This window comes from Chelonia mydas, chromosome 3, assembly GCF_015237465.2.
Source record: "Chelonia mydas isolate rCheMyd1 chromosome 3, rCheMyd1.pri.v2, whole genome shotgun sequence".
Classification (NCBI taxonomy): Eukaryota; Metazoa; Chordata; order Testudines; family Cheloniidae; genus Chelonia; species Chelonia mydas.
Window position 1 is genome coordinate 77,565,001 of NC_057851.1, and position 19,871 is coordinate 77,584,871.

The 19,871-nt window shown below is 41.4% G+C and overlaps 1 protein-coding gene across 1 annotated transcript in view; it reads left to right on the plus strand.

The window, feature by feature from the left end:
• The window catches only part of LIN28B (lin-28 homolog B), a gene marked incomplete at its 5' end in the record, with an annotated part of 117,462 nt that overhangs the window by 42,242 nt on the left and 55,349 nt on the right, over window positions 1-19,871 (plus strand). Inside the window, 1 exon segment of the mRNA XM_043543136.1 lies at window positions 9,227-9,411. Within this exon segment, the coding sequence (XP_043399071.1) occupies window positions 9,227-9,411 (185 nt within the window).

Here is a 19,871-nt window from a genome sequence, read left to right on the forward strand (position 1 = left end):
CATAGTACAGTCACTACAGAACTCCTTGTATTGTTTAATTTAAGATTCTGCACTGAGAACCACATGGGCATGCCCAATTGTGGTCCCAATATTTATTTTACTACACCATCAATTTTCAGTGTGCTTTGGAATTCAGTATTGAAAATGCATAATTTCACTACAGAAATTGCCAGGAGGAGTTAGGGGAAGCGGGGGGCGGAAGAGTTTCAACTTTTGGCAACTAAGTAGAGGACAAGCGGGGCTTGGAAAGGTGGTGGAGGTAGTTTGAGATAGTGGAATAATCACAGTGGGCTGGATTCTCCAATCTGATTATTTGGCACAAAGTGGTCTTAAAACTTGAAGATGGCCAGCTGAGATTTCCCCTATGTAGAGAACTGCCTCTGCTGCAAGCCACAACCATTCTTCGCCTCCTCCTCCAGTGTAAGTAGGTGGGGTGGGGTGGGGAGTGCATATGAGGAACCAGAGCTTCACTACGCATGATCCTCCAAAGTGGGGTAAGGTCCTTGAGTGGTGTAAGTTAGAGCTGCTCCTGTGCAGCTTCAGCTTGTACCAGAGTTGGGCAGCTGATCATCAGGGAGCTACAACCTGCTTCCTCCAGCATTCCTCTCCACTATACTCAAGCAGTGCTCCAACAAGGTGGAGAATCCACCCCATTACGTGGATGCTTCTGCTAAAATAATCAGTAGTGAAATTTAATGTTTACATTTAGGTCCTAATTCAGCAAACTATTTACAAATATGCCTAACTTTAAGCAAAAGTAGTCCTACTGAAGATACCCCATGCTTGGAGTAGGACACATGCTGTTGGACTTTGCTGAATAAGGGCCTGATATAGTCATCATTAGTTTTCAGAATTAACACACAATTGACGAGAGAGCAAGAGAGAGAGAAATCATATCTCTAAGAGCTACTGTTTTAGGTTCCCTGCATACTCAGGAAGACAAAATACATCAGTTCACACTTAGGTCATGTTCAGAAGGTTATGTCTGCAACTGTAAGGGCTAGAAAATTGTTTAAATAGTCTTCATAATTCTGTAGTAAGGGATACATTCAGTGCCAAATCCCATGACATCCTACAATACATGGGGTCCTAGTAATAGTGTGAATACAGCTCAAAGGCCCCAAACCTGCAAACACTTAAGCACATGCACAACTTTACTACCATGAATAATTCCATTGATTTCAGTGGGACTACTCTCTGTAGTAAAATGAAACGTGTGTTAGTATTTGCAGTGTTAGCACCTTAGTGTATTTCTTTTTCCTTCCGTTTCCTATTCATTTTGTTTACTTTGCTATCAATACTAAGAAGATCGAGGACAAATTAACGGCTGATATAATTGAGTACAACTATTTTGACACTGGCGGTGGTAGGGCCATTTACTCATGTGGTAAACATGAGCCTTCGTTGTCTAGTAGGCAGTAGAAACAGTTTAACAACCAATGATAATGGTAATGAATAATAATAATACTAAAAATGTTACCTTAAACCTTTTTTTTTTTTAAAGCCTTAATTTACAGTGCTTTCCTACAGGATATTTCTAAAACTGTAGAGACTGTTATTTCTGTTGCTTCTATTTCTTTGTATTGAAATATTGAAGAAAGCATATCTTAGAGTAGGCAGACATACTATATATTCTATCTATAAGGTATAGTAACTGCAGCTCTTATAAAATATTAACTATTGCTTTTTGTGCTTGTAATTTGAAAATACAAAATAAGAAAAAAAATCTACTTCAGATACCATCTCAAACCAGATTAAAAACTACAGTACACTGGATACATAGACCTGATTTCATGTACTTCATGTTTAAACAGCTGTTATAATCTGCAATAGATTGAAGTTTGTGTGGAGCAGCCAAAGTCATGTGGCTGAGATGCCCTTTCCAAAAGGATGCTAGCTAACTGTAGTCAGTGGGAGTTCTGTGCTAGATTCCGGGGGGTGGAGAGGGTGGAAGGAGTGTAAAACTCCAAGGTGTTCTCTTTGCTCTTGACATTATTGTCATATGAAGTGAGTTTAAGTGAGGGATTTAAAAAATAAAGTTGCCTCTTCAAAACACATTTTTTCCACAAACGTTTCAACAACAGTCACAGGGGAGGGATAGCTCAGTGGTTTGAGCATTGGCCTGCTAAACCCAGGGTTGTGAGCTCAGTGCTTGAGGGGGCCATTTAGGGATCTGGGGTAAAAATTGGGGATTGGTCCGGCTTTGAGCAAGGGGTTGAACTAGATGACCTCCTGGGGCCCTTCCAACCCTGATATTCTATGAACCTGTGTTGGAATCTTGCACCACCACTGACAATTATAGGGAATTCTTTCATTTTGGGCCTCGCTCAGGTAGGAGAGCTAACATAGACCTGTTACTACTCTATCCTCTAACACTGTATGACGTAATGGTCTAGACTAGAGCTCACACTATTACTAGAACTGGTGGAGCTGCACTGGTGCTAGATCAGTGGAGAGAGAATGCCTTAAAATTTCAGTGTAGACAAGCTTCAGAATTTGATCTGCTTTGTGCTTTGACTGGATTATTAACAAATCAGGGCAGAGACTCTGACTTTTTCTTTGTAAAGTGCCAAGTGTACTCTGATAGCACTTGATCGTTATGCTGAACAGTTTTTAAAAAAAACATTAAAAATACAGAAAACTGTAAACCATCTGAGCAAAATTGCCCCTCCACAGAATGGTTTTCAAAGAATTTTATGGCTGCGTCAGCAGGTGTTTAAGACCTGACTAGAAACCCACAAAAGAAAGGAAATTCTGAATTAAGGCTCGTTATGGGGGCCTATTCTCTCCTCCATACGTACATGTTAATAGGAGTTATGCACGCATATCAAGAGGATAATAGACCCCCATAATGAGCCTTAACTCAGAACTTCCTTCCTTTTGTGGGTTTAAGTGAAAGTCTTAAGCACCCACAGGCAGTGCTGGGAAAGCATTCTTTTTAGGCACACTCCTACTTAGATAGTTTATGTTTGTTATATTTTTCTTCTCCATTTTCATACTGAGGGACACTTTTCATGAAAACAGGATTGTTTTTAACTCTTCCTCCTGTTTGTTACTCACTTGAACTCGTAAGCTTTTTGTGACACACTACTGCTTGTGTTGGAGATGTGTGCGGCCTTACAGCATAGGCTGCAATACCAAGGAATAATAGCACATCCTAGAGAAACACTGTCAGGTTAAAAATCACACTCGAGTCTGAAATTGCTTTACCCACTATGGCTACAAGTAACACCCAAGGTTGTTTCTAATGGAAAGAGAGTAGAGAAAGAGTATCTATTTTTTCATTTGTTTACTTTGTGTGTAGTCAGTTTGTGTTTCCCCTTTTCTAAGGCCTGTTCCGGCAACCGGATATAAATGGGTCAGTCCTTCTTGGACCCGTGTAGAGTCTCACTGAGGTCAGTGGGGTGGGATGGTCCGTGTTCAGAGCTCTGTCATGTGATTGCAAGATATATATAAATTAATGGCAGAATGGGCGTAATTGAGCTAGTCAGGAAACCCCTGACATTTTTAAAAACAAAAGTGGGAATTTTAAAAAATTACCAATATTGATTCACATATTTCAACCAACTCTATAAAAACTGTTTAAGAGGGCAAGCATTTGATCTTTCCTATTTGTTTCCAGGCCACTTTCTTTCATTATGCTTCAAAATAGTGGTGCATCCTCAAAGAATCCTTTTATTGGGAGGCTGACAGTTTAATAAATATTTACACAGTAAATCAGAGGAGTGCCATGTCCCTCTGTAATACTGTGAAGCTGCAAAGATATATTGTAGCAGGGTGCAATGTGAAACAATTTGGGTTTTCCATATAATAAGCAATGCATAGTGTAAAAGAAATCATACCGTGCTTAATAGTTGATTATCAAGGTTTGATAGCTGTCTTTTAAATGTCTTTTAAATTGCATTTTAATGTTTTTTAAATGTCATAGGTGTCCATAGTAAATTTTGAGTGTTGTTTACAAATGAAAGCTTTGTTAAAGTAGAACAATACAAAAACATTTTAAGCCATCATTACTGCTCTAAATTAACGAGGATTTAAAAGTTTAACCAAAATTAGTTAAAAAAACACCTAACAAGCAAAAACAAAATAGGTAACACTTTTTACCACATATCAGCTTCCAGCTGTTTGCTTTCCAAATTAAAAGCCCTGAAAAAAGGGTTTATAACCTAAACACTGGCACAGCTTTATTTACAACAGCATAAATTATATATATATATATAATAAAAAGTAGCCCATATCATTGCTGATGTCTCTGGGATACCATTGTCTCTGTCTTCTTGATACTTACAGCTTGACTGATGCCCTTTGTGAGCAGCATACTTCTCTGATCCATGTTGACTATCCCGTTTGGAACACTTGTCTTTATGGTTACGACAAGGACAAAATATTGTTGTTGTAGCACAACATGCTGTCTCCTAATGTTTTTCCATGTGGCTGATGTAGCACCAATGAGGTACTGCTGTATCTGTGAGTGAATTCAGGGCCAGGTAAAATGGGATTATGATTATTTAATATTTTTATTATCATAGCACCAAGAAGCCCTAGTCATGGACCAGGACCCCATTGTGCTAGGCAGTCCCTGTCCCAAAGAGCTTACAATCAAAGTATAAGACAAGAGACAACAGATGGATACAGACAGACGGGGGGAGCACAAGGAAACAATGTGACAGTATTGGTCAGCATGATAGGCCGTGGTCTCAGCACACCAGCAGCCACTGTCCAGTTTTTTGTAGGCATCACAGCAAAGGAGAATTTTAAGGAGGATGTTTACAGGAAGTTCCTCACAACTCTGAGGGACAGCATGAGAGAAAGCACAAAGGTGCTTGTTTTAAATTATAACAGTAAGGACAAAGGCAAAGTACTCCACTTAGGAAGGAATAATCAGTTGCATATATACAAAATGGGAAATGACTGCCTTGGAATGAGTACTGCAGAAAGGAATCTGGGGGTCATAGTGGATCACAAGCTAAATATGAGTCAACAGCTAAGTTCCCTCTAAGCTGCGCAGCTGCCCAGCAGTCTATCAAGGGCCACACACTTCAGTTGCCCCTCCTCCACCCCACCACACTGCTCCTGCCCTCTGTCTTGGAGCCTCTGGCCAGCTGCTCCTGGGAGCCTCCTGCTTCCTGTGCAGAGTGTGGGGGGGGAGAGCTGGATGCTGATGTCAGAGTGTCCCCCTCCCCTATACCCCATCTCCGTGGGGGTGGGGAGACACGACAGGGCTCAGGAGTGGGGCGTGGGATGGAGCTTGCTGACAGCTGCTGCTGTGTCTGAACAAGCAGGCTTCAGACTGGTGAGTGCCAATCTACTTAAAGAGGCAGCATACTTAATGGGGAAGCGCATCTCTCTCTCTCTCTCTCTCTCACACACACACACACACTGACTCTCTCTCATTCCAACACACACACACTGTGTGTCTCTGTCTCACACACACTCTGTCTTTCACACTGACCTCCCAACACATACTTGTATTATTATTGTTGTTGTTGTTGTTACTTCTTGGTACAGTACTCCCTGCAATGCACATATATTCTCTGTAATTTTATTCTTTCAAAGTGCTGTTATTTCAGTTTTTTGACTGGTCTATGCATTTCATAATTTTTATTTCTCTCTTACACTCAAATTTAATTCTTTGAGTAGTGAGTTCTAAAATGCCTAACATGTCCTGGCTGGAGTAATTATCCCTATGGTAACTTTTAAAAAATATATATTATATCTAGTTTTTTTGTTTCTACGGGTGGTGCACATCTGTACATTACCTCGATATTGGTGCATGTAACAAAATTCATTTCACACATGGATGGAAAAAAATTAGAGGGAACATTGGCAGTGTAATACTGTTGCAAAGAAAGTAAACGTCTTTTTGGGATGTATTAGCAGGAGTGTTGTAAGCAAGACATGAGAAGTAATTCTTTTGCTCTACTCCTCGTTGATTAGGCCTCAACAGGAGAATTGTGTCTAGTTCTGGGCACCACATTTCAGGAGCAATGTGGATAAATTGGAGAAAGTCCAGAGAAGAGCAACAAAAATGATTAAAGGTCTAGAAAACATGACCTATGAGGGAAGACTGAAAAAATTGGGTTTGTTTAGTCTGGAGAAGAGAACACTGAGAAGGGACGTAACAGTTTTCATGTACCTAAAAGGTTATTACAAGGAGGAAGGAGAAAAATTGTTCTCCTTAACCTCTGAGGATAGGACAAGAAGCAATGGGCTTAAATTGCAACAAGGGAGGTTTAGATTGGACAGTAGGAAAAACTTCCTACCAGTCAGGATGAGTAAGCACTGGAATAAATTGCCTAGGGAGGTTGTGGAATCTCCATCATTGTAGATTTTTAAGAGCAGGTTGGACAAACACCTGTCAGGGATGGTCTAAATAATCCTTAGTTCTGCCATGCGTGCAGGGAACTGGGGACTGGATGACCTCTCGGGGTTCCTTCCAGTCCTATGATTCTATGAAGTGGGCAGTGAAGGCCTATATCATGGGCCAGTTGGAGGCAGGAGTCCATTTCAATCAGTGGCTGAATGTGTCCTCCCCTGCTCATACTGTGAATTTATAATGATGCCTGGAAATCACACACATGTGGCATGAGTCCCTCTAATTCTATCCAGATATTTTAAAGCGGAGTGCTTCTTCCTAGATCTTTTTTGCAGATCACACAAGCTAATATAATAAATACTGCATTCCAATTATATTTTTCGATAATCTTAGATCACTTTGGATCGTCCTTATCAGCACCTTTACCTTCATTCCCAGCAACTGCCAAAAGCATAAAGTGGAGTACCGATAGCTGCAAACTCCTCCCTTTCTTGTCTTTTCCTTTTAAACGGTGGGCACTAAGGCCATCTACACTGCAGCTGGGAGTGAGACTCCCAGTGTGGGTTAACAGACTTGCAGGAGCTTTGCTCAAGCTAGCATGCTAAAACTAGCAGACAGGCTGTTATGGCTAGCCCCAAGCTCAGAGCCAGGGGTCAGGCGGGCTTGGACTTGAGTTGCTAGCCTGAGCTGCCACTTGTGCTACATCATCTGTGCTGCTATTGTTAGCGCCCTAGCTCGAGCTGAGTTACCCCATCTACCTACCTACTCTGGGACACTCGCTCCCAGCTGCACTGCAGACATCACCCCTCTGACCTGAAGAGGCCTGTGTTTGCTCCACGCTTCACACTTGTTCATCTTGGTGCAACAACTACTTCTACCCGAGCTGCAGGATTGGTCATGCCCAAGCCCTCCTCATTCTAACCGGTGGATCCATGAATCTTCTGTGCTTGTAGCTCTTGAAAAACCTGCAATTCCTTCCCTAAAGGCAACCAGATCCCTTTGTCAGCCTGAACTGATATTGTGACTCATAGTGCATTGGAATCCAATAGTACATTTCCCGTACCACTACGAATGACCACTGCTCAGTAGACTGTGGGAGCCCAGTAGATAGGAGTTCTTTTACTGTGAGCATGCCTGTCTGTGTACTCATTTAGTTTCTTCCAAATGAAGATTTCAAACAAGTTTACAATCATTAATTTAATCTCTCGATACCTTGTGAGATAGGTAAGTATTTGATAGTGTCTACTTTCTCTCAGATAGAGAAACTGAGGCATGGAAAAATTAAGTGATTTCAATTGCCCAAGCCCACACAGGAAGTCTGCAGAGATAGGAACAGGAGCCAAATCTTCCTGTCTCAGTATGGCTTCCATGCCTTAACCACAAGATCAGGCTTCCTCTTTGTACTTCCCACAGAAGATATTACAATGGGGATGCCAGGCTCAGTTGACACAAATGGGGGTCCTAGCAGGCTAGGATAGACTCACTGTCCCCACAATTTCCCTTGCGATGTTGGACTACTTGCTGCCTATGTGTGGTCAAGAGCATCCCTTGATGTTCTCCAGCTCTAGCCAATATGTGGTTGAATGGAGAAATGTTGACCATTGACAGCTTTAGTGTCCAGCTACCTTCCAGACCACTACAGTGCATCCTACCTTCACAGTTAAGATTGCTTCCCTTTGTTGACTCTATGGTTTAGCCAAGAGAGTACTGGCTGGGTAGCTTGTATGAGTCAATCCAGATGTGTTGTCTATTCTGAAGTATTCACAAGCCAATAACAACAACAAAAAAGTGTTCCCTTCTTTGTTCCCCTTCCCTTTAGTTTTTATAAGAAACATAAAAGCCCAGTTTAAGTATTGGGTATTGCCAGTGATTCTGTAATACTCACTTTATAATCCCACTAATCTTGTCTGTGTTAAATATAACATTTTGAATAAAAATTTAATAAGACCAGAGTCTATTATTGTCTTCCTTTTTACATTCTATTCTGTTTCACTTAACTTGCTAACCATTTCATCCAAGTTTTTTATTCAGCAGATTTATCCTTGGATATAGATTTAGTATTATACAGCATTCAGAGGATTTGAGGTGAGGAGTGAAATCCTGGCCCCATTCAAGTCAATTGCAAAACTCCCATTGACTTAATTGGGGCAGGATTTCACACTAGAAGTATATACCAAAAGATTATCAGTGTTGCTGTTTTGTTTCTCTGACCCTGGTGATGATGATTTGCTTTTCTTGGATTAAAGAATAAATCCATACCCAGATCATACCAACAAGATAGGTTTTACCGGCAATGAATGCTAACTTAGCAGTTCACCTGGAGTAACTGAGTTACCTTTTGCAATTCATTTTGTTGGTAGCTCCTTTTTCATTCTTTTTGCTCATTATTCTTTACTTCTGCTAGTTTGAAAATTGATCTTTCCTTTCCCCCCTTTTCTTTTATAGGTTGCATTTTGATTATCAACTAGAACTCAATATCTAGGTTCACTTAGAGAGGGAGCATTTGCTCTCTTTTCTTCCAATTTTTTAAGAAAACCTATTTGCTTTGTCTTCTCTGTTTCTATTAAAATGCCTTAAACTGCAGAAAGTTTCTACAGAGAACTGTATGAGCATACAGCACTTTTAGATTTGTACAGCCCAAAAGCCCATATCAATTCAGCAGAGAATAAGGACATTATTATTCAATTTTGTTCATATCCAAAAAGAGAATCTCATTATTTCTTAAGCTTGAAGAATGTTTTCACCATGACCATAAGTATAGAATCTTTAGTGGATCTTATTAAGGGAACCCCAATTCAACCTGTGTCTTGTAGGATAAACATAACAGGAAAGTTAATGTTGTCCTGTTATTATAATTGTCAACTTTGTTTTTAAGGCAATAGTAACCAAGAATATTTTTCCTATTTACAGAGCAAGCTTTACATGGAAGGATTTAGAAGCCTAAAAGAAGGAGAACCAGTGGAATTTACTTTTAAGAAATCTTCCAAAGGCCTTGAATCAATACGGGTAACAGGCCCTGGTGGGAGCCCCTGTTTAGGAAGTGAGAGACGACCCAAAGGGAAGACAGTACAGAAAAGAAAACCAAAGGGAGATAGGTAATTACTTTACTTTGTTACTCTCTTCCCCTCCATCCCGCCTTCTTTGCGAGTTTTTCTGAATGTTGTATTTTCAGTACTCATTCATATGTGACAGGAAACCCTTTTGTGCAAGTTTGGTTTGTACAAGTTGCCTACTACTTTGATTAGATATCCTGATCTGTATATGTAGAAATACATTTTGCTCATTTGATTGCTTTCATTTTTAAAATCCTTGCATACTGAGTTGGGGAGAGCTTGCAAAGGAATGTTAAGGTTATATTGAAAATATTGTGATTAGACTAAAAAGAGAGGTCACACTGAAGACAGGTGAAGCGATGTAACGCTCAGTTGAGATAAGAGCATGCAGAAATGAATGCATGCATGCATTTGTTACATGGATATCTTTAGTACTGTACATCTGAAGAAGAAGACATTTTGTGCAATTTAGGTTGAAAAGCTAATGTTAACTTGGTATATAAATTAGTTAGTTATATTTTCACTTAATGAACAAAGTTCTGGGTGCTTCCAAATGCCTTAATTTTTGATGGTCTGCAGAACAGCTCATGGTTTTTTAAAGTAATTTTACAGATTATGGGCCAAATCCCAGAGCTGCACTCATTCACATCAGCTCAGGATCTCACCCTTTATCTATCCACTCCCAGTTCAACTCTACATCTAATGGTCTGAAGAACTTTCATGATGCTTTTGACTATGCCGCTATAAAGACTGTACTTTAGTCCAGGGGGCATTTTCCACTCAAAAGCTGCTGCATGATGTGAATTTCAATGGCACCTAAGTCTCCATATGTCATAAATATAAAGGGAAGGGTAAACACCTTTAAATCCCTCCAGGCCAGAGGAAATACCCTTTCACCTGTAAAGGGTTAAGAAGCTAGGATAATCTCGCTGGCACCTGACCAAAATGACCAATGAGGAGACAAGATACTTTCAAAGCTAAAGGGGTGGGGGTTGGGGTTGGGGTGGGGGTGGGCAGGGGAGAAACAAAGGTTCTCTCTTTCTGTGTGATGCTTTTGCTGGGACCAGAGCATGAATGCAGGTCAGAACTCCTGTAAAAAGTCAGTAAGCAATCTAGTTAGATATGCGTTAGATTCTGTTTTGTTTAAATGGCTGATAAAATAAGCTGTGCTGATTGGAATGTATATTCCTGTTTTTGTGTCTTTTTGTAACTTAAGGTTTAGCCTAGAGGGATTCTCTAAGTTTTGAATCTGATTACCCTGTAAGGTATTTACCATCCTGATTTTACAGAGGTGATTCTTTTACTTTTTCTTCAATTAAAATTCTTCTTTTAAGACCCTGATTGCTTTTTCATTGTTCTTAAGATCCAAGGGTTTGGGTCTGTGTTCACCTATGCAAATTGGTGAGGGATTTTATCAAGCTTTCCGCAGGAAAGGGGGTATAGAGTTTGGGAGGATTTTGGGGGGGAAAGACATTTCCAAGCGGCTCTTTCCCTGTTATATATTTGTTAGACGCTTGGTGGTGGCAGCAATAAAGTGTAAGGGCAAAAGGTAAAATAGTTTGTACCTTGGGGAAGTTTTAATCTAAGCTGGTAAAAATAAGCTTAGGGGGTTTTCATGCAGGTCCCCACATCTGTACCCTAGAGTTCAGAGTGGGGAAGGAACCTTGACATGGTGGTAGAGGTGGGATTAACTTGAAATCATTTTGAGATTTTTTGAACCAGAAGCACAGATTTTAAAAAGGATTTTTTTTTTTCCTTTGGGCTGCTGGAAAGCAATTAGAGGGTTTTTTGTCTCTGCTTGGGGGCCAGAGCAGAGACAAAAGGGAATTGTCTTTTGTGAGCTGAAGTTTTCTCTACCTAAAAGCAGGGTAGTTGACCTCCTGCAGGGAAATTCACAAGTCTTCACAGACCTGGAGAAGTTTTTTTTTTTTACCTAAGAGCAACTAGAGGGGTTTTCTGTCTATTTGCCTGGAGACAAAGTTGTTAGGGTTTTTTTTTAAGGATTTTTCTGTAGGCTGACAATCACTATCAGAGAACATAGGTATCATATTACAGCACAGCAAAATTTTACAAGGCAAGTTTTTTGTTTGGTTTATTTCTAACTCTCGGGTGTAAAGTTAGTTAAAAACAGAGAAGCAAACATGACAGAAACCAAGGCACAATACAAATTGGAGTTAACCAGACTGGAGGCAGCGAAAGAGGCAGAAAAAGCCCTAGAGGCTGTCCACAGGAGAGCTATGGAGGCAAAGGACAAAGAAATGGAGGCAAAGGACAAAGAAATGGAGGCAGCGAAAGAGACAGAAAAAACCAAGAGGCTGCTCACAAGAGAGCTATAGAGACAGAAAAGAACCAAGAGGCTGCTCACAGGAGAGCTATGGAGGCAAAGGAAAAGAAATGGAGGAAAAGGAAAAAGAGAGGAAGCATGAACTGGAGATGGAGAAAGTCAGGGCTGAGCGGAATCTACTGAATAACCCTAACAATCCTTCCCCAACAATCCACAAATGGGAGCGACTATGTCCACAGTATGATGAATCCAGTGATATTGCTGAATATTTTCTCACCTTTGAGAGACTGTGCACTCTCCATAAAATTCCTGAAGCTCACAAGATGACCACATTGGTCGCAAAATTGATTGGAAGAGTTCTGGACATATTCAATAAGATGCCTATTGATGAGGCTTCTGACTCTAATAAGTTCAAGGATTTGGTTTTAAAGCAATTTCAAATTACATCTGAAACGTACAGAGTAAAATTTCAAACCCTTAAGAGAGGGCCTGGACTAAATAATGTGGCTTATCTAAACCAGATGAAGGATCTGTTAGATAAATGGATCCAAGGAAGGGGTGTCACTAGCTTTGACGGAATGTGTGATTTGATAGCTCAGGAGCAATTCCTGAATATGTCCAAGGAGGAAATAAAACAGTGCTTATGGGATAAGGAAATGGACTCAGCAGAAAGTCTTGCTTCTTATGCTGATTGATACAAGCAGTCCCAGACCGCCAGAGAGGCGGGGCAAGCCAGAACAAAACGGGTGGAGGGAGGAGAGAGGAACAACCCTGGTTGCAGTTGGAGCGGATACCAGAAGGAACACCCTCAGACCACACCCTGTAGTGTTTCTCAGCAAGAAGCTGTCTGAGAGGGAAAGCAACTGGTCAGTCAGTGAAAAAGAATGTTACACCATTGTCTGCGCTCTGGAAAAGCTACGCCCATATGTTTGGGGGTGGTGTTTCCACCTGCAAACCAACCATGCTGTGCTACAGTGGCTTCATACCGCCACGGGAAATAACAAAAAACTTATTCGGTGGAGTTTAGCTCTCCAAGATTTTGATTTCGACATCCAACACATCTCAGGAGCTTTTAACAAAGTGGCTGATGCACTCTCCCATGAAAGTTTCCCAGAATCAACTGGTTAAAATCATCCTTGAGATGTGGAAAATATTGTTAGTCCTTTTAACTCTGTTTTCCCCTAGAGCTCCAGGAAGAAATTATAGTCAGCGTTTCACCCTATCTGTGATTTGGGGGGCATGTCATAAATATAAAGGGAAGGGTAAACATCTTTAAATCCCTCCAGGCCAGAGGAAAAACCCTTTCACCTGTAAAGGGTTAAGAAGCTAGGATAACCTCGCTGGCACCTGACCAAAATAACCAATGAGGAGACAAGATACTTTCAAAGCTGAAGGGGTGGGAAGAAACAAAGGATCTCTCTGTCTGTGTGATGCTTTTGCCAGGAACAGAAAAGAAATGGAGTCTTAGAACTTAGTAAGTAATCTAGTTAGATATGCGTTAGATTCTGTTTTGTTTAAATGGCTGATAAAATAAGCTGTGTGATTGGAAGGTATATTCCTGTTTTTGTGTCTTTTTGTAACTTAAGGTTTTGCCTAGAGAGATTCTCTATGTTTTGAATCTGATTACCCTGTAAGGTATTTACCATCCTGATTTTACAGAGGTGATTCTTTTACTTTTTCTTCAATTAAAATTCTTCTTTTAAGACCCTGATTGCTTTTTCGTTGTTCTTAAGATCCAAGGGTTTGGGTCTGTGTTCACCTATGCAAATTGGTGAGGATTTTTATCAAGCCTTCCCCAAGAAAGGGGGTGTAGGGTTTGGGAGGATTTTGGGGGGAAAGACGTTTCCAAGCAGGCTCTTTCCCTGTTATATATTTGTTAGACGCTTGGTGGTGGCAGCAATAAAGTGTAAGGGCAAAAGGTAAAATAGTTTGTACCTTGGGGAAGTTTTAACCTAAGCTGGTAAAAATAAGCTTAGGGGGTTTTCATGCAGGTCCCCACATCTGTACCCTAGAGTTCAGAGTGGGGAAGGAACCCTGACACCATACTTTCCACAGCTTTGCCCAGCATGATAGCCACGGCAATGTGGATCAAGAAAAGGACACCTTGTGAAGCACTGATCATGCTTAGTGCCTCCCCGAATGTCCAGACTTGAGCATTCCAACAGCCAGCCTTTACCCTGAGGTATTCAACCAAGGAAGAAAACTTACAGGGATAGCATGGCTCACAGATGATGTGAGTTCTGGAACAAAGTACAGTTTTGCAAGAAAAAGGGTACCAAAGCGTCCCCCCAGGAGGAGGAAAGATCTCCCTTACCCATCCTCTATCTCTTCAGCCTACTGTGGCCAAAAAACTTCAGCCTCGAGGCCAAAATCGAGATGAGGATGCTGCTCTGCTATGTGCTGTACATACATGTAGCGAGAGACACTCCCTGCCTCAAAAGAGCTTAACATCTAAATGCGCAAGACACATGAAGGCTGGGAGAAAGGAAATATTACATCCCCATTTTACAGGTCAGAAACTGGGGCAGAGATACAAAATCAATGACTTGCCCATGGTAACACAAAAAGTGTGTGGCAGAGTTGGGAATTGAGCCCCAATGTCCTGAGTACCAGTGCAGTGCCTTAGCCACAAGACTGCACTGCCTCTTTGTGCTTAGTGTCTACTTGAAGTTGATTATTTTTGAGACGGTTGAAGACAAAACCTTTAAACTGATTGTGAATTAGGGAGGGTGAAAAAAATAAACACCTTTCTGTTCTTAGAATTCTAACCACACTAAAATGTCTGAAGTTTAAAATTTGGAACTAGGCATCAGTAATGAGAAGGGTCTGTCAATAATTCCAGCTCTTAGCTGTAACCAAAATTTAAAAAGAGAGCAAAATACTTAGTACACTCCTAATGAAATCCAGGAATCTCAGCGCAGTCACCTCTGAGTGGGAGCAGGAGGAGAGCACTGTCTTTATTAAATATAAAAGACTGCCCCTTAAACAAGTTTAATGCAAGTTTAATTCTTGGTGGTATGGTTAAATAACAAAATACTAATCTCATTAACTGTCATTTGGGACTGCTTTTTATCTGAGGCCTGGTCTACACCTACAAATTAGATCGAACTAGCTACATAGCTCAGAGGTGTGAAAAATTTTGCACCCTGTGCATCATAGTTAGGTTCACCTAACACCCACTGTAGACACAGCTAGGTCAACAGAAGAATTCTTCCAAACTACCACCTCTTGGAAAGGTGGATTAACTACACTGACTGAAACCCCTTTTTTGTCAATGTAGGAAGTACCTGCATGAAAGTGCTACACTAGCACAGTTGCAGTGTTAGACATACCTCGAGTCAGAGATCAGTTTAAAAAGTCTCTGGAGATTTAATATTGGAATCTGAGGAACAATCTGCAGCTGAGGATCCTACAAGTGATGATCACTAACAGCCCACAGTCTGGTCAGTCAGCTGAGATAAAACTGAGGTATCTGGTGTGAGGTACGCAAAGGTAGAATGGGTAGAGGGTAGAATGGTATTGCTGACGGGACTTGCGTCAAACTGCTGCTTGTGCGAGGTCGTATAACTAGCTGCATTGGGCAGGTAATTAAAAAAAAAAATGTTCCATGATACAGGGGCTGGTAATTTCAAATTCCACCCCCTGAATAAATCATTCTCAAGGGGGTTAATTTAATGTTTTATTTGTTAGGAAAGCTGTCTCAAATTTAGAGGGATTTGGGTGGAATAGGGGTGGCAGTTGGAGGGGCAGAGAGAGATGAGCAAGGATAGAGATGTTGGAATGAGAACTTGAAAGGGAGGGAATGTTATGGGGCAGGAGGAGCAGATGGAACCACATTTGGAAAGTTGATGGGTGGAAGTCTGGTAGAGAAAGGAACATAGGGTGGTCATTTGATCAATGGAGGAAAGAACTGGCAGAGAGAGCTTAAAGAAGGCACCCAGTGGTTGGGGCATGTGGGTGACATGGGAGGGAACAAACGTCGAGAAATGTCTTGGAGAAAAGGATGGGAGACCTGTATCCTTTTGTTGTGACAATGCACAGTCAACCTGTGGAACTCGTTGCCAGGATGTTGTGAAAGCCAAAAATATAACTGGATTCAAAAGAGAATGAGATAAGTTCATGGAGGATAGGTCCATCAATAGCTATTAGCTAGCCTGGTTAGGGACACAACCCCATGCTCTGAATATCCCTAAGCCTCTCACTGCCAGAAGCTGGGACTGGACGACAGGGGATGGATCACTCTATAATTGCCCTGTTCTGTTCATTCCCTCTGGGGCACCTGGCATTAGCCATTGTTGGAAGACAGGATACTGGACTAGATGAACCATTGGTCTGACCCAGTATGGCCATTCTTATGTTCTTATGACATGGTACCAGCACTTCACTGCCAAGAGGTTAATGTTTCCTACAGCCCTATAAGGTTGATAACATTTACAGTTCTGCCATTTTGCAGAAAAGGAAAGACAGAGAAGTTTAGTAATGTAGTTATTGCAGGCTCCATGTCGTTTGCTCAATCCACTTGAACACACTGTCTCTCAAAAGAAACTCATAAATCTGTATCCTAAAATTAAGAAATTTGATCTTTTCTTTTCCCTAGGTCTCTTTCCCATGCTTGCTTTTAGATTTTGTGCATTTTTTCCTACCCTCTTATTTCTGCTAATCTCTCTTTCCCTATTCTTTCTTTTCCTGTCCATTTCTCGCCAACTTTTCAATAGCCTTTTCTTTGTTTCCAGTCACCTTCTGTCTGAGGCCCCTCTCCAGTTGGGAAAGTCTCCTAAGACTTTCATATTGCCATTTTTTCCCCCTCAACTTCTAACTCCCAAAAGGCAACTATGAGATATTATGGCAACTGTCCTTTCAGCCAGAAAGAATTGGGTGCAACTCTCTCCAGGGTTCTTTAATAGTGTTCCTTCTGAATGATTATTCACACTCTGTACAAAATGCTGTACAAGGAAACAATTATCAGGATGGTAGGCCAGAAGGATTGTTTAACTGTGATGTGAGCTCTATTGGTTCCCGAATGTACCAAGTCTCTGCTGACCATCCCATAATAAAGGACTCAACTAATAATGAGAGTTGTGCATTACAGGTAGAATTGGTAGCAATGCCTCCAGTTAAGGTTGCCTAACACTTTCCATTAATCCATTATTTTCAGTTCCTTATAACTTTGCTACACTTTAACCATTTGAAATTAACTTTCAGAGGGGTAGCCATGTTAGTCTGGATCTGTAAAAGCGGCAAAGAGTCCTGTGGCACCTTATAGACTAAAAGACGTATTGGAGCATAAGCTTTCGTGGGTCAAAACCCACTTCGTCAGATGCATGTAGTGGAAATTTCCAGAGGCAGGTATAAATATGCAAGCAAGAATCAGGCTAGGGTTAAAGAGGTTAGTTCAATCAGGGAGGATGAGGCCCTCTTCTAGCAGTTGAGGTTTGAACACCTAGGGAGCAGAGGGGCATTGCTGACACATGATTGTGTATATTACATTGATGGATGTGCAGGTGAATGAACTGGTGATGGCGTGGCTGATCTGGTTAGGTCCTGTGATGGTGTCGCTGGTGTAGATATATGGGCAGAGTTGGCATCGAGGTTTGTTGCATGGATTGGTTCCTGGGTTAGAGTTACTATGGTCAGAGTTACTATGGTGCGGTGTCCACTAATGTAATATACGCCATCACACAATAGCAGATTTAAAAGTAGCCATCCTACAGCAAAAAAACTTCAGGACCAGACTTCAAAGAGAAATTTTGCAACAGAAAACTTCAAAAACAGACTCCAACGAGAAACTGCTGAGCTTGAATTAATATGCAAACTAGATACCATTAACTTGGGTTTGAACAGAGACTGGGAGTGGCTGGGTCATTACACATATTGAATCTATTTCTTTAAGTTAAGTATCCTCACACCTTCTTGTCAACTGTCTAAATGGGCCATCTTGATTATCACTAAAAAAGTTTTTTTCTCCTGCTGATAATAGCTCATCTTAACTAATTAGCCTCTCACAGTTTGTATGGTAACTTCCAACTTATCTGTAGGTGTGTGTATATATAATCTTACTATATGTTCCATTGTATGCATCTGATGAAGTGAGCTGTAGCCCACGAAAGCTTATGCTCTAATAAATTTGTTAGTCTCTAAGTCTCTAAATTTATTAGTCTCTAAGGTGCCACAAGTACTCCTGTTCTTTTTTCAAAGAGAAACTGCTGAGCTTCAGTTCATTTGCAAATTTGACACCATCGGTTTAGAATTAAACAAAGACTGTGAATGGCTAGCCAACTACAAAAGCAGTTTCTCCTCCGTTGGTGTTCACACCTCAACTGCTAGAAGAGGGCCTCATCCTCCCTCATTGAACTAACCTCGTTATTCCTAGCCTGATTCTTGGTTGCATATTTATACCTGCCTCTGGAAATTTGAGAGGTTGCATAAAATCACTTCTATCAGAGGTGGGCTCACAACCCTGTAGCTCATAGGGAAGATTCAAATCTCATCCACTTAACCATACTGCCTTTCAGCAACCCCCTGTGTCCAAGCTCCGATGGCAAGCCTGGATCTCAGCCTGGAGCCGCAGTGTCCATACTGCTAATTTTAGTGCGCTACCTGGAGCTGAACTAGCATGAGTCTGTCAGCCTGAGCTGGGACGCATGCTCCTGGCTGCAGCATAGACATGCCCTCTGCTCCAACAGGGGGCTTTCAGCCAATAGACTTCCTGCTGAATGCTTCCACCAGTAGGGGGACTGGGTGCTCAAGGCCCCCTGCAGGAGCAGAGGGCATAGAGAAGTTCTCAGCTCCAGCAACAGCAGCATAAGACACATTTTCCATTCTCTTTCTCATTACTCAGGAAAAAAGTTGGCAGCCTGCCACAATACCAGCTGACTGTGAACATTCTGAAGAGCCATAGTCACACCACTGCTCAAGTGGTGGCAGCAGATTCTGCACTGGGAACTGCCAGATGTGGTAGCTGTGGGAGAGGGGAGAAGAACCAGGCTAGACTGAGCTCCCCACATAATTCCCCCAGACCCAGCATGTGGACCCAGTTGTCTATCCCCCCTGTTACATGGGGCAGGGTAGGAGACTCCCACGTCCTGTGGGGAGGAAGAGAGTGATGCCAAGCTGGGCTTCACCCCTCAACCCAGCACATGGCACCAGCAGCTTCCCTCTGGGATAACAGCCCGTCTCCTGCTGCCAACTAATGTACGAAGCTCTGTAGGTCAAATGGTAGAAGGTCTATACTACAGTGCTGAAGGTTCGGCATTGAAATATTGTTACAATTGTACATAATAGAATTGGTGTTTTACTTTTTTCCCGTCTAAAAAAAAAAAAAAAACCTAGCGTATTGCATACAAAAAACCCCTAAATTAACAGAACATTTTGGCTGCAAAGTCAAGCACTCGTAGCTAGGAAACGCCAGATATAAAGTTTCCTGTGCAACCTCAATTCAGCCCTTTGTGCACGTGCATCGTGATACATTCTTTCCCATACTATTTTTCAACGGGATCCCTGCCTCATTCAGTGCATTGGATGGATGCATAAGAGAACAGAGCTAAGGCTGCAAAGGCAACTGTAAATCTGGCATTTCTAACTTTTGAGGGCTTTGCAACTTAAATAACTTGCTTTTAATATCTTTTTTTTAATGTAATATATAGGCACATTTTTAACTGCCAGCCCAGCAAACTCACTTGAATATGGTCTAAAAGTCAAGTGAGATTCTTTCTAGCTGATATACCATCACAGTATTTTCCACTGCATGCATCCGATGAAGTGGGTTTTAGCCCACAAAAGCTTATGCTTAAATAAATGTGTTAGTCTCTAAGGTGCCACAAGAACTCCTCGTTCTTTTTGCTGATACAGACTAACATGGCTACCACTCTGAATACTGTTTTCAGTATCATTGCACATATAAAGAAGAGGGCAGCACTTGGCCCTTATCCAGCAAAGCACTTAAACCATACTTAACTTTAAGCATGTGTGCTGGCTCACTGACTTCAATGAGATGGCTCACATGCTTCAACGTAAACTTTAGTGCTTTACTGAATCAGGGCCTTAAAACTCTGGCAAGTTTGGCAAGTATGGCAAGCCCTGAAGTTTACCTGGTTTGTTATTCAGTGCTTATCCAAAAAAATTCCTGTTGATGTATATGAAAGGTGGGATAAAGACAGAACCGGACCTGCTAGTTATCAGTTCTGTTGATGATGTATGCATAAAAAGTATCAGACCTCAA